Source organism: Peromyscus eremicus, chromosome 8a (genome assembly GCF_949786415.1).
Source record: "Peromyscus eremicus chromosome 8a, PerEre_H2_v1, whole genome shotgun sequence".
NCBI lineage: Eukaryota > Metazoa > Chordata > Mammalia > Rodentia > Cricetidae > Peromyscus > Peromyscus eremicus.
This window is the reverse complement of record NC_081423.1, coordinates 44,225,369-44,239,192: the sequence shown is the minus strand read 5'-3', so window position 1 is coordinate 44,239,192 and position 13,824 is coordinate 44,225,369. Positions and strand designations below refer to the sequence as shown.

At 49.7% G+C, this 13,824-nt stretch overlaps 1 protein-coding gene across 1 annotated transcript; it reads right to left on the bottom strand.

Moving 5' to 3' along the window:
• Nucleotides 1–3,836: 3,836 nt before the first annotated feature.
• On the bottom strand, nt 3,837–12,258 carry Tnfrsf13b (TNF receptor superfamily member 13B). Its single transcript, XM_059269380.1, has 4 exons — nt 12,153–12,258; nt 9,958–10,203; nt 5,348–5,518; nt 3,837–4,934 (listed from the first exon to the last, which is right to left on the bottom strand). The coding sequence occupies exons 1-4, from the start codon at nt 12,256–12,258 to the stop codon at nt 4,711–4,713; spliced, it is 747 nt and encodes a 248-aa protein (XP_059125363.1). The 3' UTR covers nt 3,837–4,710.
• Between the last annotated feature and the right edge of the window lie 1,566 nt (nt 12,259–13,824).

Here is a 13,824-nt window from a genome sequence, read left to right as displayed (position 1 = left end):
GGAGACCCATCTGGAAACAGATTTGCCTTCCTTAGGCATCTGGTCACTCAAGGAGAGCAGTGTTAATGTGGAAAAGACACCACCTGCTTCAGCAGCTCCCGTCTTCTGGATGGACAAGAGCTCCTATCTTGAGACTGAGATAGTGGATGGCTGCTACAGGTGGTGACCTTAGGGCTGAGTGCTCAAAATACATGGAGTCCCAGGCAGAAGGAGACTGCACCCAGCTTCTTGGGCTCTGGAACAGGATGATGCTCTGCAGGTTCATGAACCACAGAGCTGGGACTGCATACCCTGGCTTGGCCCAGGATGACCCCAGAAAGGAGGCTTTCATTCACTAAAGGCAGTTCCTGGGAGACTCTGCTCTGGGCTCAAACAAGCAGTCCCCCTGCAGCAAAGGGAACATGTTGAGTTAGTCCAGGCATAAAAGTTCGTGAAACAGAAAGGTGTGGGGGTCCATTTTAACCGTATTAAGCCCGAAGCACCAGCCTAGACCAATCTACAGGAAGGGCCCTGCTCCCTCCTCTGAGTTCACATGTTCCCCTGCCAACCAGGGAACAAGCTGCTTTTTCCACCCACCTGAAATGTTGACTCACTGCTCCACCATGTTCCTTGTACAATAAATGTGAAGGCCAAGGTTGATTAAAGCCCCACATAATGCCCTCCCCAGTTTTGTCTCCCACAGGAAGCAGTTGATGACAGGAAAGCATTTATCAGGAGACGAGACCGCAGCCAGGACTCCAGTGGCCCTGGCAGTATGTCCTGTGTTAGCTAGCAACGTGTCCTATGTGACTTACAGTCCCTCATCTGTAAAATAAAGCAGGTGCTGGGATGGCTAGAAAGTCTCATCTCCAAAGCCTGCTTTTTTTTTTTTTTTTTTTTTTTTTTTTTGGTTTTTCGAAACAGGGTTTCTCTGTGTAGCTTTGCGCCTTTCCTGGAACTCACTCTGTAGACCAGGCTGGCCTCGAACTCACAGAGATCCGCCTGGCTCTGCCTCCCAAGTGCTGGGATTAAAGGTGTGTGCCACCACCGCCCGGCCCAAAGCCTGCTTCTGATGGAAATGCAGTAAGCCATGGGCAGATTCGATGGCCTGGAGCCAGGAAAGTGTCAGTGCATCTTGTTTGCTGTAATTCCTTATCTGTGGGAAACTTAAAAGGGATACGGGTTTACTTCCTCATGGTTCCGGAGGCTAGAAAGTCCAAGGGCATGGTTGTATGTGGGTCAGCTGAGTGAGAACTGCCAACAAGGTGCACAGACCCATTCACAGCTGGCAATTGTACCTACCACTAACAGGGCTGCCATAAAGAAAAGATGTCCCAGAGCCTGAACAGGCAGCATGAGCAGTGTGTCACCAGAAGTGGAGCACATATCTCTTCTGATCCCTCTTAGGAAGCCACCAGGATTTAGTCACTAGGCTCTACTCTGGTGTCACCTAAATGACACCACCTCCAAAAGGTCCCTCTGCACACTAGTCAGACCACATTTCCATCCCCATAATGCCCCTCTGGTCACTAAAGCCTTGTGGGGGAGGGTGCAACCTCATCCAAACACACCTCAACACAAAGGGAAATCACACCCACCGCAGTTTCTCCATATACAACCTGTTACATGCTGGGCACAGAGACCAGAGAGGCCCTCAGCCACTGTGGCAGAAAATGCATGAAGCTCACCAGACTCCAGGAGCTGCTGGGTAAAAGGCAGCAAAGCTGGTTGGCCTTAGGGTATAGGCCAAGAGCCACTGGGGTTGGATGGAGGGGAAAGGATGTATTCTCAGGCAGAGACAATCCCAAGGCATGAAAGGGCTACCTCTGTTGGGGAGGAGGTGTTGAGGTGTTAGTGAAGATTTCTCTGTCCTGGGTCTGAGAGTATCTGGACTGCCTAAGCCTGAGAGAGCAGCAAGGCAGTAGATGCTCCCCATCTCATTCCGATGACGACAATCATCACCTGAAACTTAGGGAGAGCCAGAAACATGACCCTCCATGTGGCAGAGCCCCAGGAGAAAAGTGTAAAGCTGAAGTAGGACAGGAACACACTGAACTCAGTTGCTGTCAAGAGGCCAGCAGCACTAAGGGAATGTGAAGCCAGTGGGACCCCGAGAGTAAGCAAGGTGACAACCCAATCCCACCTCAATTCACAACTAGATTATGATCGCTAATGGATCGGCAGAAATGAAGGTACTTCTCCAGTCTTCTCTTCTGCACATCTGGCATTCAGTCAAAAGTGGCACAATACCACAGAGCAAATGAAAGCCCACTGTCAAGACAGACACATGGACAGAAGCAGGCGGTGGACAGCGTGTGCAAGTAGGTGGGGATTGCAGCAGAGAGATGGAGGCTATCAGGAAGAGTCGGGAGGAAACAGCTGTGGTCAGAGACCAAGTGTCTGCCCTAGACGCCTTGAAGAAGAGACTCAGCAGGTGAAGAAAGAAACAGAACTTGAGGTGTAGTGGGAATGATCCAAAGTGAACCAAAGACAACGGGGCCTCAGAACTTTAAGATTCAGGAGAAAGAGAAACATCAAACAAATCTTAAAAGAACCCAAAGCAGAATAAATAAAACAAATTAACCAAAACAAGGAACCCCTAAACATCACATTCAGACCACTGGGGAAAAAAGATGACAAAGAAAGAGATGTAGAGCCAGAGGAAGATGAACAGTTGCTGTGTGAGTGCTACAGCTCTGGTAGAAAGGTATCTGGGCATTCGGAAGCCAAGAAATACAGCTCTGAAGGGAAAGGTATCCCAACAAAAGTGTTACAGCTCTGTTCCGCAGGGACCAGTTTCCCCAGCAGAGCATTACAGTCCTTACTGCAGGAAAGGTTTCCCTAATGCAAATGAAACAGCTCTCCTCCAGCAGTTGGAGGATTCCCCCAGTGAGGTTGTTACAGCTCTGCTCAGCTCTCCTGGAGTTGGGAGCCAGCGAATACCACAAAGTCACACCGAACAACAAACCTCACTGGAGACTTATTGGGAGGGAGGAATCCAGGAGAGTGGCTGCCTCTGCCAGGGTGGGAAAAGGCGGCAGCAAACTGAACAGGTTCAGGGTTTATATAGAGTTTCTTAGGGGCAGGGCTTTCCAGGGTGAAGATGTTCAGGGTGGGGATTGGAAGAATATCAAGTCCTGAGCTTGGGACAAGTTCAGAGATTGGTTGGATTTCGTGCTCAAGGGTTGGTTGGTTTTTATGCTCAGGGATTGGTTAGGTTTTGTGCTCAGGGATTCGTTGAATTTCAAGTCCTGAATTGGTTAGGGGTAGGGTGTAATTCCTTGGCTCTGGTCTCAGGGCCAGGGTATGCTTTCACTGGCCCCTTTTACCCTACAGTGCAGCCACAGTGCACACCCCCTGGCTGGCCACACCTGGTCCTTTACAGGAACACTGATCCGTGGTGGGAAGAAATATCAAAGAGGCTAAGGGAGGCTGGCCCAAAAACCTAGGTAAGAAAATCAAGAAATGAAGAGGCTGTGAATGAAGAATAAAATTTTATCATCTTCAAGAAAATGGTTGCAATGAGAAATCATATTAAGGAAAATACAATTAAGAAAGACAAACACCAGGTTTTCTCACATTTACAGAATCTAGATTTTTTTTTTTTTTTCCAGAGCTGAGGACCGAACCCAGGGCCTTGTGCTTGCTAGGCAAGTGCTCTACCACTGAGCTAAGTCCCCAACCCCTAGATATTTGATATTTTTTAAAGACATGCTCAGAGACAGCAGATGCTAATGCTCAGCTTTTACAGAGAAGTCAAAATGAAATCATTAGGTGGATCACAACATGAAATCTAAAAGGCAGAATGAGCCGAGAGAGAGAGAGAGAGAGAGAGAGAGAGAGAGAGAGAGAGAGAGAGAGGGAGAATAAAGTTTAGAGTGACATGGGGGTAAGAAGCCCAAGACAGACCTTGCATGTGCAGCCTCAGAAGAGCCTGTGAATGGCAGCCTCATTCATGTGCAGCCTGCTGGCTATGGATAGTGAGAACAGGGGCCCCTGTTGTGTGGCCTTTGGGGTAGGTAGGTCTGCCAAGTACTGGGGTAGAAAGGATGAAATTTCACACTTCAGCTTGCTGGGAAAACGCTTCTGAGGATATTTTCATGCACCTGGAGGTTTAAATGCAACTAGAAGGATAAGCATAGGTGCTCATTAAAATGAGTGCAATTGAACATACTCACGGTGAGGTTCAGGGAACACTCATCATTCTTTTAGATGGTTGGCCTTCCCCTGGAGGCCCTCACCTCCCTGGCTACATCACATCGGCCACACACACATGTGAACACACATATTTGCCTGCACCAAATTCACACACATACATATACACGTGACTTATACACACAATTCATGTACACATGCACACGACACAACCCAGCATCTGCGCATACACATGCAAATTACTTAATTCACAAACACAAACTGCACTCAGCTATCTGTCTAAGGCCCTAGGGAAGAACCCTTGTTTGTAACAGCTATGAGAACAATGCTCCAGGTGCCGGCCATTCTCCATCTTTCTCCACTAAAGAGGAGCGCACAGGTTGACTGCTCTGCCTAAAGTATGGGACACAGTAGCGCAGGTGGTGCTGGGGATGTGGGCGCTGCAGGTGGTTGCTTCATTGCGGTGGGTGCAGCCGGGCTGTCTCTCTTCCGGGCTGTGTCTTCTTCCCCTAGTCTCTTCTCCATTCCTCCCCTCCTCTCGCACTCCATCTTCTTCATTGTCTCCTTCACTGGCTGTCAGGCTCCCGGACCAGCGTCCCCGAAGGGCACGCGCACGACGCCCAGGCCGCCAACCGATGCGCGCACACAAGGCTGCGGGGCTGCTGTGCCCGCTAAGCCGAGAATCCCGAGCGTGCGCGTACTCTCCTGTGTAGGTGAGCTGCGCTCCGGGAAGCAGAAGCTACACGTCTCGACAGGCTGGGGTGGCAAGGCCACCTCACTGCGAGCCTCCATCGCGGGGCCTGAGGGGACAGAAGAGGGTGCTGTAGGCACCGAGGGCCGCGCCACACTGCTTGGTCCCTGAACCCAGCGCTTCTACAGCCACCCCAGGACTCTTTGTCCTGCGTGTCCCTGAGCAGGCTGTCAAGGCTAGGTTCACTTCTCCCTGAACCCCGAAATCATCTAGCTCCCGCCCTGGGTTTGACACCCCCCCCCTTCTTTCTGGATCTCCTGCCAAAGCCGAAGCTAGCAATCTGACACCCACTCTTTCTCCTGATCCTGCTGTTTGAACCTGATTTCTCTGAGATGCTTCAGGATGCCCAGGCCACTCCAGTGGGCTCAGAACCTGTCCGCCCGGAAGTAGGGGTAGTGGTGGATAGGGAAGGGGAGACTGCTGGTGCTTGTCAGGGGAAGAGGCCTGGCTTTCCGTACTTACGGTGGGGAGGCTTTGCCTGTGGCCCACATGGGCCTGAACACTGGCTCGGAAGCCGCTCTCTGCGCCGGAGGAAGCAGGCCAAGGCCACCAGGAAACAGCAGAAGATAGCGCAGAGGCAGAGCCCCAGTGTGCAATAGACGAGGGCCAGCTGGTCGCTGCTCAGCCTCAGTCCTGTGGATGCTAAAAGACAAAAAAGAACATGAGTTCAAGGGGGGCACCCACCCAGTTTTCCCTTCTCACAAAGGTGTTATGTTCAGGCCTGTAGCTACCCATACCCTCCCCCATTCGAAGACTAAATGCCCACCCTACCATGGGCTTTCTTTTTACCTCATTAGGCCCAAACAATCCACGTGGCCATCCCCAGGCCTACGTCTGTGTTGAAGACATGAGATTCCTTTCCTGGCCCCAAGATGTCACTGCTATGCTTTCTGAGGGAACTGGCCCCTTCCACCCCAAACTGATGGCACGTTTTTTCCAAGACCTTAAAGCTGGACCTCTCTGAAGCTGGCCTGTTCTGTTCTCTCCACATGCTTTGGAGGTAGACAGACCCAGGGACAGATGCGTGCATGCTCATATGTAAGAATGGCAGTCCAAGAAGGATGATTTCTCCTAACACCAGGGTGAGCTTGGACTTGAAATCAGGCCCAGGGAGATGGCTAAGGAGTCTGGGTGCAGGTGTGAAGCAGAAGGGCTCCAGGGTGGGGCATCAGACAAAGACCTTGTCCCAGGCCACAGCTCTCTGCTCGTGACACTGCTCTTTCCAAATGATCCCCTAGGTCCCGCAATTCAGGCACTAGGGCATACTCTGTGCTAGTGAAGTGGGGAGACCACTCCCTTGAAAGAGGAAGTGGAAGTAATAAACTTATGTTATATAGGATTTATCAATAAACTTGCTCAGAAAACATTAAATTGAACAAAAGTAAATGTTTAACAATGAGCACTGGTCTGCCAGGCAGTTTAGAGGACAGCCCTGGCTGGCAATGCTAATTCATCCCTGTGCCTCTAATCAGGATGAGGACCCCAAGTTAACAGCTGCCTGGGAAAAGCAGGGCTGGTCTGTCTGGGATAACTATGACACTACTTTACACTGTAAATCTCCCCATCTGTTCAAACACCCAAACCTTGGAAATCTGTCTCTTGCAGGACAATGTATAATTGCTCGAAGGGTAACTTGGGGCCTTGAGCCTATATAAACCGAGGGGGATTTCTGTTCAGGGCCGATTCCCTTTTGTGCATTGGCCAGAATTAGTCACACACTATCATTCAGAAGTTTTTCCTTCATTAATCTCCTAAGTGCTTGAAGTGTTTTCTCACTGAGAAAGCATAATGTCGCTATAATAGCTCAGCCTGCTCTGGGTGCCAGGTGCTTTTGTACTGGACTTTCCTTAATTCTCCTGTTCCCTGATTAAGGGGGTCAAAGGCAAAGGGGGGTCAATGTCTTGTTTTAAAAACCGGGATGTAATTTGTAAATCATCATTGTTCAAATCTGTCCCAACCAACCCTTGCTGGTCATGGTGGCACACACCTTCAATCCCAGCACTTGGGAAGTGGAAGCAGGTGGATCTCTGCGAGCTTGAGGTGTGCCTGTCTACACAGCAAGTTCTAGGACAGCCGGGACTACATAGAAGAACACTGCCCCAACAAAACAAAACCAAACAACCAACAAGAAACAAAACTGACCAACCCTAAATTAGGAGGAAAAGACCCTCCCGAGACTTAAAAATCAAAGCCTGGCTCTTGAGGAGAAACTGGGCTCCCAAGTCCCCCTCTGTTCTGTAGAGGGTTTCCCCCTCTGTCCCACTTTCGGGTGTCTCATTGGTCTCGAACTGCTAACCAAGCGTTCCCTGCCCCACTCCCAGACCAGCTTGCCTCACACCCAGGCCTTCACTCACCCAGAAAGCTCCTGGGAGGACCCTTGAAACAGGAAGGAGGGACTTCCTAAATGGGTTGGGCCGCTCATCCTTCATCAAGACCTTGGAAAACTCGCTCCTCCCCAACATCTGCTCAGGGCGTCTCACCAGTCAGAAATAAGCCAGCATCACAGGCCCCCCGTATGTGTTGGCAGACCCCACTACCCTGCGTCCACTCCTGCCAGTTTCCTCCAGCCTCACCAGTGCATCCTCACCATCTCCACCATCACCATCACCACCATCTCCACCATCACCATCTTCACCATCACCATCACCATCCTCACCATCACCATCACCATCACCATCATCACCATCACCATCTCCACCATCACCATCACCATCCTCACCATCACCACCATCACCATCCTCACCATCACCATCCTCACCATCACCATCACCACCATCACCACCATCCTCACCATCACTACCATCACCACCATCTCCACCATCACCATCCTCACCATCACCATCACCATCTTCACCATCACCACCATCACCACCATCACCATCCTCACCATCTCCATCATCACCATCCTCACCATCACCACCATCACCACCATCACCATCCTCACCATCACCACCATCACCACCATCTCCACCATCACCACCATCACCATCCTCACCATCACCACCTTTGCTCACAGGACTATCTGAACCACGGCTTTACCGACACCCCCCCCCCCCCCGCCCCCGGCACTGTCTGTCCACGGTTTTCCATCTGTCTGAATTCTCTTCCGGTTCCGAATACTGCTGGGGACAGGGAGGAAGACTTGCCTTCCCCATTCTAGGAAAATCCTTTCCAATCTGTAATCACCCATCCCCATTCAAACCTAACCCTGCCACGGTCTGTGGGCTCCTAGAACCCCCAGTGTTCCCTCGACCTTTTTCCAGCTCAAAATGAACTAATTAATTCATTGAAATAGACCTGTCTTTCCCAGTCAGCTTGCAGCCTTTCGCTGCCGCGTCCCTGGGACACTCCTCCATGTGGCGACCGGATAAACCTCAAAGCACCCTGCAGAGGGAATCATCGTACACCAGACAAGCACCGTGACACCATTCCCTGTCTTTCCTATAAAGTGCAGCTATTTGGGGGTTGACGGGCAAGTGTCTCATATGTGTGCTTGCCCAGTAACTGGACCAGTACCTATACTTACCCATCGGTTTCCACCATTCCCCTCGTTCCCCCACGGAACCCTAATCCCTACATCAATAACACCTGCCTCAGTAAGAGCAAAGCCGGATGTCCAACTCGCCCCTCCTCTCGCCACTCTGGGCATTCTCCCAGGACAATAAAGGAGAACAGCAGGAACAGGGGTTTCTTTAACCTCCCTGTCTCAACCGCTCTCAGACAGCCTACAATTCCAGATCAGCTCCACACACGCCAGGCCCTCCTCCGGGAACAATGCTCCTTCTATGCCAACAGATCAAAATTGGTTCCAGACCGGGCACAGAAATCTCAACAAGCCTCCTCTGGATGGACTCCTGGTTCCTGCCCATCCTGGCTCCTCCCCTCTCACCCCCTTCCTCCTTAACAGCCTCACACTTACAGTTTGCTGTCTTTACAACACTTTCTCCAGTTTCTCCTAGACTGCAACACTGCCTTCCCCTGGTCCCCCACACGAGATGAAGACAACACCCCCTCTAGAGTCACTCTAGACATGAGAACCCCGAGGTGATGCTCCCCCCATCGGAAAGTAGACAGACAGACAACAGCACCCCCATCCCTTATATGTATAGGATCTGGGATTAAAGGAAATTTCACCCCTTGCCCCTCATACAAAACTGACACCCTAAAACAAGCCCAAGTTCCCAGGAAATCTGCCACTATGGGATTCTCAGAAAGCAGCTAATCCCCTGGAGGGTCAGAGGAAAGCAAGTGACCGATCTTCCATCCTGCCCTTCCAAGAAACAGTTCGTGTAGAAGAGCAGCTCACTTCCTCATTCTGGCCCCGACAAGACCCTTCCCTCTTCCTTCTGTACCCTTAGAATACCACCCCCCACAACACACACACCATGTAATCTGCATTCCTCTGCAGGTTCAGATGCTGTCTTGGGCTACCACCTCTCAGACCAATAAATGTTAACTTTCACCATCACGGTTGACCTGAGTTTTTATTCTTTCATTTCCCTCTCATTATTTAATTCTTTCGTTTACCAAAAAAATTGCCACCTCCACCAGGCACTGTGGAATCATTCTCTTCAACTCTGCTCTGGGCTGGGCCCTCTTTGCTCCCATAGAATGAGACGCTCAGAGAGGCTACGTAGAAAGGGACAACCCTGGGAGGCTGGGTAGACCATGCCAATGCGTTGGGTGTCTCAGAAGCTAGAGGAATGTGTGCATGGCTCAGCAGCTGGCCGCTTGACTAGCACCATGAGGATCTGGGTCCAGTGCTAGCACTGCACAGTTTCAAGGGAAAACTTAGACAGATTTGGAATAATTTCACTACAAAGACTTGGTTTCCTGTTTGAAGCATCAGATTTGAGCAGTATACACCATGTGTGTGTATTAAAGTGACCCATAGACCTCTGAAATTTTTGTCTCAATAATTTTTCTACCCTGGAGTAACCTCCCGGGCTTCTGGCTATTTGCCTGGAGTCTGGGCCTCTTGAACCAAAGACACTTGTTATTGCAGCCAGCTGCCTGGTCTCCTACCCATCCTGATCCTCAGATACCATAGGCATTGACCTCTAGTCACTCACCTGGGACTGCCTGCAAGCCTCCCAGCTCGGATCCCTGGTGCCTTCCTGAGTTGCCTGGCCTGGCTTCCACCTCCCTGGCCTGTGGTCTCCTGAGCTCGGGCTGGAAGTTCAGCTGGCTTCTGGCCTTTTTCTCACAGAATTGTGCACATTGCTGGGGGTGCTGTGTGCAGGTGGAGTCACAGCTGACACAGACCCCCAAGAGGTGGTCATAGTACTTGCCTTGCTCTCTGCGGCAACCGAGGAACTCTGTGAGACAGAAAGAAAAATGCTACTGGGGTCACAGGCTGACAGGCGCTTGGGGTCTGCACAATAAACTCTGTCGGAGTAAAGAAACAAAAACAAACCAACCCTACATAGTTCAATGTGAAAACAGCAAGTCCAGGACAGTTATGCCCTCTGGGGGCTCTCTAGTTGTAAGATTCACATTCTGATATTTGTATCTATATTTATACGTGTCTTCCTGTTTCAAGATGTTTCTTGTAACGAGAGCCCCAAACTTCCGGCTACAGCTTCTGTTTGTTGTTGTTGTTGTTGTTTCTTCTTTGACCCATAAATTCTTCATACTTCTTAGTTTCCAAACATGGTGGGTTTCTACATATATTTAAATTTTTTAGGTTTCTTTTATGTGCATGAGTGCTTTGCCTGCATGTCTGTATGTGCAGCGCATGTGTGTCTGGTGCCTGTGGAGTTCAGTAGAGAGTATGAGAGTCCTCGGAATGGTTGTGAGCCACGGTGTGGGTGCCAGGATCAGGACTGAGTCCTCTGCAAATTAGCAAGTGCTCTTAACTGCTGAGCCATCTCTCCAGCCCCCTCTACATATCTTAAAATTAATATCTAGGTGATTATATTGTCATATAAATTGTTAATTTGAATTTTCAAATCTCCTGAAGGAGAAATGCACTTCAAGTTAGTGGAAGGAATAGAAGAGAAAATGCCAGAACCCTCCTTGGAGAGTTGGGGAGGGAGCTGGGAAAGTCTGTGGTGATATATTTGGCAACACGTGGGAATCACAGCAACCTACACAGGTAGTGATGCCCCCAAGGGTCCCATCTGGTGAAGAGATCATGGGAAGCTAATCTTCTGGGTGAGTGAATTCATCCACAGCTTCACAGCCAGAAAGGCAGGACATAGGCCTACTTGGAGGAAGTCCATCCAGGAAGGGGGCACTACCCACTTATTTCCCAATAAGCTACCTCCAGCACATGCCCAGAAATAGAGAGTCAAGTGACATGGATTGAGACCCCCTGAAGCCATGAGCTTTCCCGCTTTAAGACTAAAGGAGTCTTAAATGTCTTTAAACTATACAAGGGTAGACCAGATGGCTCAATGGGATAGGTGTTTGCCATCAAGACTGACTACCTAGTTTACTTAGTTTGATCCATAGGACCCACACAGTGAAAGGAGAGAACTGATTATCAAAAGTATCTTCACACACACACACACACACACACACACACACACACAAACTGAGTTTTAAAACTGAGAGATAATCAGTAAATGTTTGAAAAACACATGAGTGAAAAAAACAGGATTGGAAATGAAAAGGCCAAGTTTTAACAATTTCTGAAGATGTGCATGTGGGTGTGCTGTGCTCTCCTATCCCCATGTTTATATGTTTGATGATTTCCATAGTAAAATATTTCAAAGCAAAGCAATAATAGAAGTGGGGAGGTGGTACACACCTGTAATCCCAACACAAAGGAAGCTGAGGCAGGAGGATCTCAAGTTCAAGACTAGCCTAAGTCACATAGTAAGACCTGTCAAAAAGGAGAAAGAGAGAGAGAGAGAGAGAGAGAGAGAGAGAGAGAGAGAGAGAGGATGTATTTATGTCTTGAATTACCAAAGAATAAACTTAAAAACATTTTTTAAGGAAAAGATAGAGATGAAGGACTAATTCCTTCCTCATGTAGTCAGAGAAATCCTCCAGGATATCGATAAGAGGCACTGAAGGCTGAGCGAAACGAAGCAAAGATTAGAGAAATGCATTCCAGGCAGGGGAGTAGGCAATTTCCAAGGTCACGAGGCAGAAAAGAATGGCCATGTACAAATAGCTGAAAGGCTGAGGAGAAAGAGAACATGTGACATATCATTCCTCCATCCCTGCTCCTCCACCTGGCTGCAAATGGACCAGAGAGGTTCTGGGGCAGGCGAGGGAAGGGCTTGGCTGGCCCCCGTGCTCAGACTCCAGAACTCACTGCAGAAGTCTGTGCAGGTACGCTGGCTCCTCTGGCTGCAGGAGACACAGGAGACACAGGTTTTTGTCAAGGCGTCCCAGTGCTGCTCTTTGGGGCAGGATGCCATAGTCACCCCTAGCCACCAGTCCTGTGGAAGGAGAGATGGAGCATTAGGAGAGCAGATGGCCAAGCAGAACCAGGTGGCCTCTCCTGCCACAGTCTGAGACAGTCTCTGTCTCAGCAGGCAGAGAACAGCCAGCCAAAGATGGCTTCCAACCTCAGCTGCGATCCGGGTGGGTTCCTCCCTTTTTTATCCTGTTTCCTGTTTGTAAACTGGTTTCTCTGAGGGTCCTTCCCTGATACATTTGCACCCTGTCTGTCCCTACATTGTCCTCCATGTGTACCAGGCCTCCTCCCCAGGGTCTCTGCTTATTTCCCCATCATCCTTGACATCTGTGGAAACCTCGTTACCCCCAGGGGACTGTGGGAAACAGAGGGCTGTAAGGACCAATTTATGTTTAGACAACCTGGCACTACCATTGTCTGCCTAGTGGTCTATGTGGAGGCCTTCATGCACAGTGAATAAAGTATCTTTATTATTAAAAAATAAAGATTGCTTTATTTTAATTTTATGCATATATGTATGTATATACACCATACATACTCCTGGTGTCTGTAGAGGTGAGGAGAGAGCATTGGATCCCCTAGAACTGGAGTCATAGCTAGTTTATGCTACTTTATGTGTGTGCTTGAAACCAAACCTGGGTCCTCTGCAAAAGCAGCAAGTGCTCCTAACCACTGAGCCATCCCTCCAGCCTCAGGACAGTATGCCTCATCCAGCCAAGGCTCCTTCATCTCTTCAATCTCCTTGCCTCCTGTGATTCTCCTCCTCTCTGAGCATCAGAGCATGGACCTCAGGGGACCCTACTGTCTCCCACTACCACACACCCCTTCTTGCTCCTCACTGTGGCCTTGGCATTCATGAGTGTGTGGCTGCTTCCCACCGTTGTTTAGATTCACCATGGGCATCATTGGGCAAGGCCTGGTCCTACCCTTCTGTCCAGTGGTGGGTCCTCAGGATTTAGAAGGTGTCCACTAAATGAACAAAGCTTTTAAAAGCAGGCCTGGCCAGTGCCACGCCTACAGCAGCAGGCACTCAGTGTAGAGTTCTTCCCCTTTTCTTTGTTTGTTTGTTTGTTTGTTTTGTTGTTATTGTTGTTTTGGTTTTTTCAAGAGCCTGTCCTGGAACTCACTCTGTAGCCCAGGCTGGCCTTGAACCCACAGAGATCCGCCTGCCTCTGCCTCCCGAGCGCTGGGATTAAAGGCGTGTGCCAACACCGCCCAGCTTCCCCTTTCCTTTCTTACTGATACATGAAACATCGCAATGACACTTTGTATAAAGCCCACGTCTTTCACAGGTGTAAAAGACATCATTACAGCCCACACCAAGACTGAACGCACTTCCTGTACCTAGTGACTCCTGCGGCTACCTCCCAGGAGAAGAGTAACTACTCTGACTTGTCACTGTGGGTGGAAGACCCTGTCTGGCATGTTACCCACATGACACTTTTCAAGGTGTCTGTTTATTCTTCAATGAAAGAGAGCTGAGCAGAGGTCTGGGCCTCCTGTGCCACCATCAGGCAGCATGTAGCTCCATCGGAAGTCCTCAGAGACAGAGGGTAGTGAGCAGCAG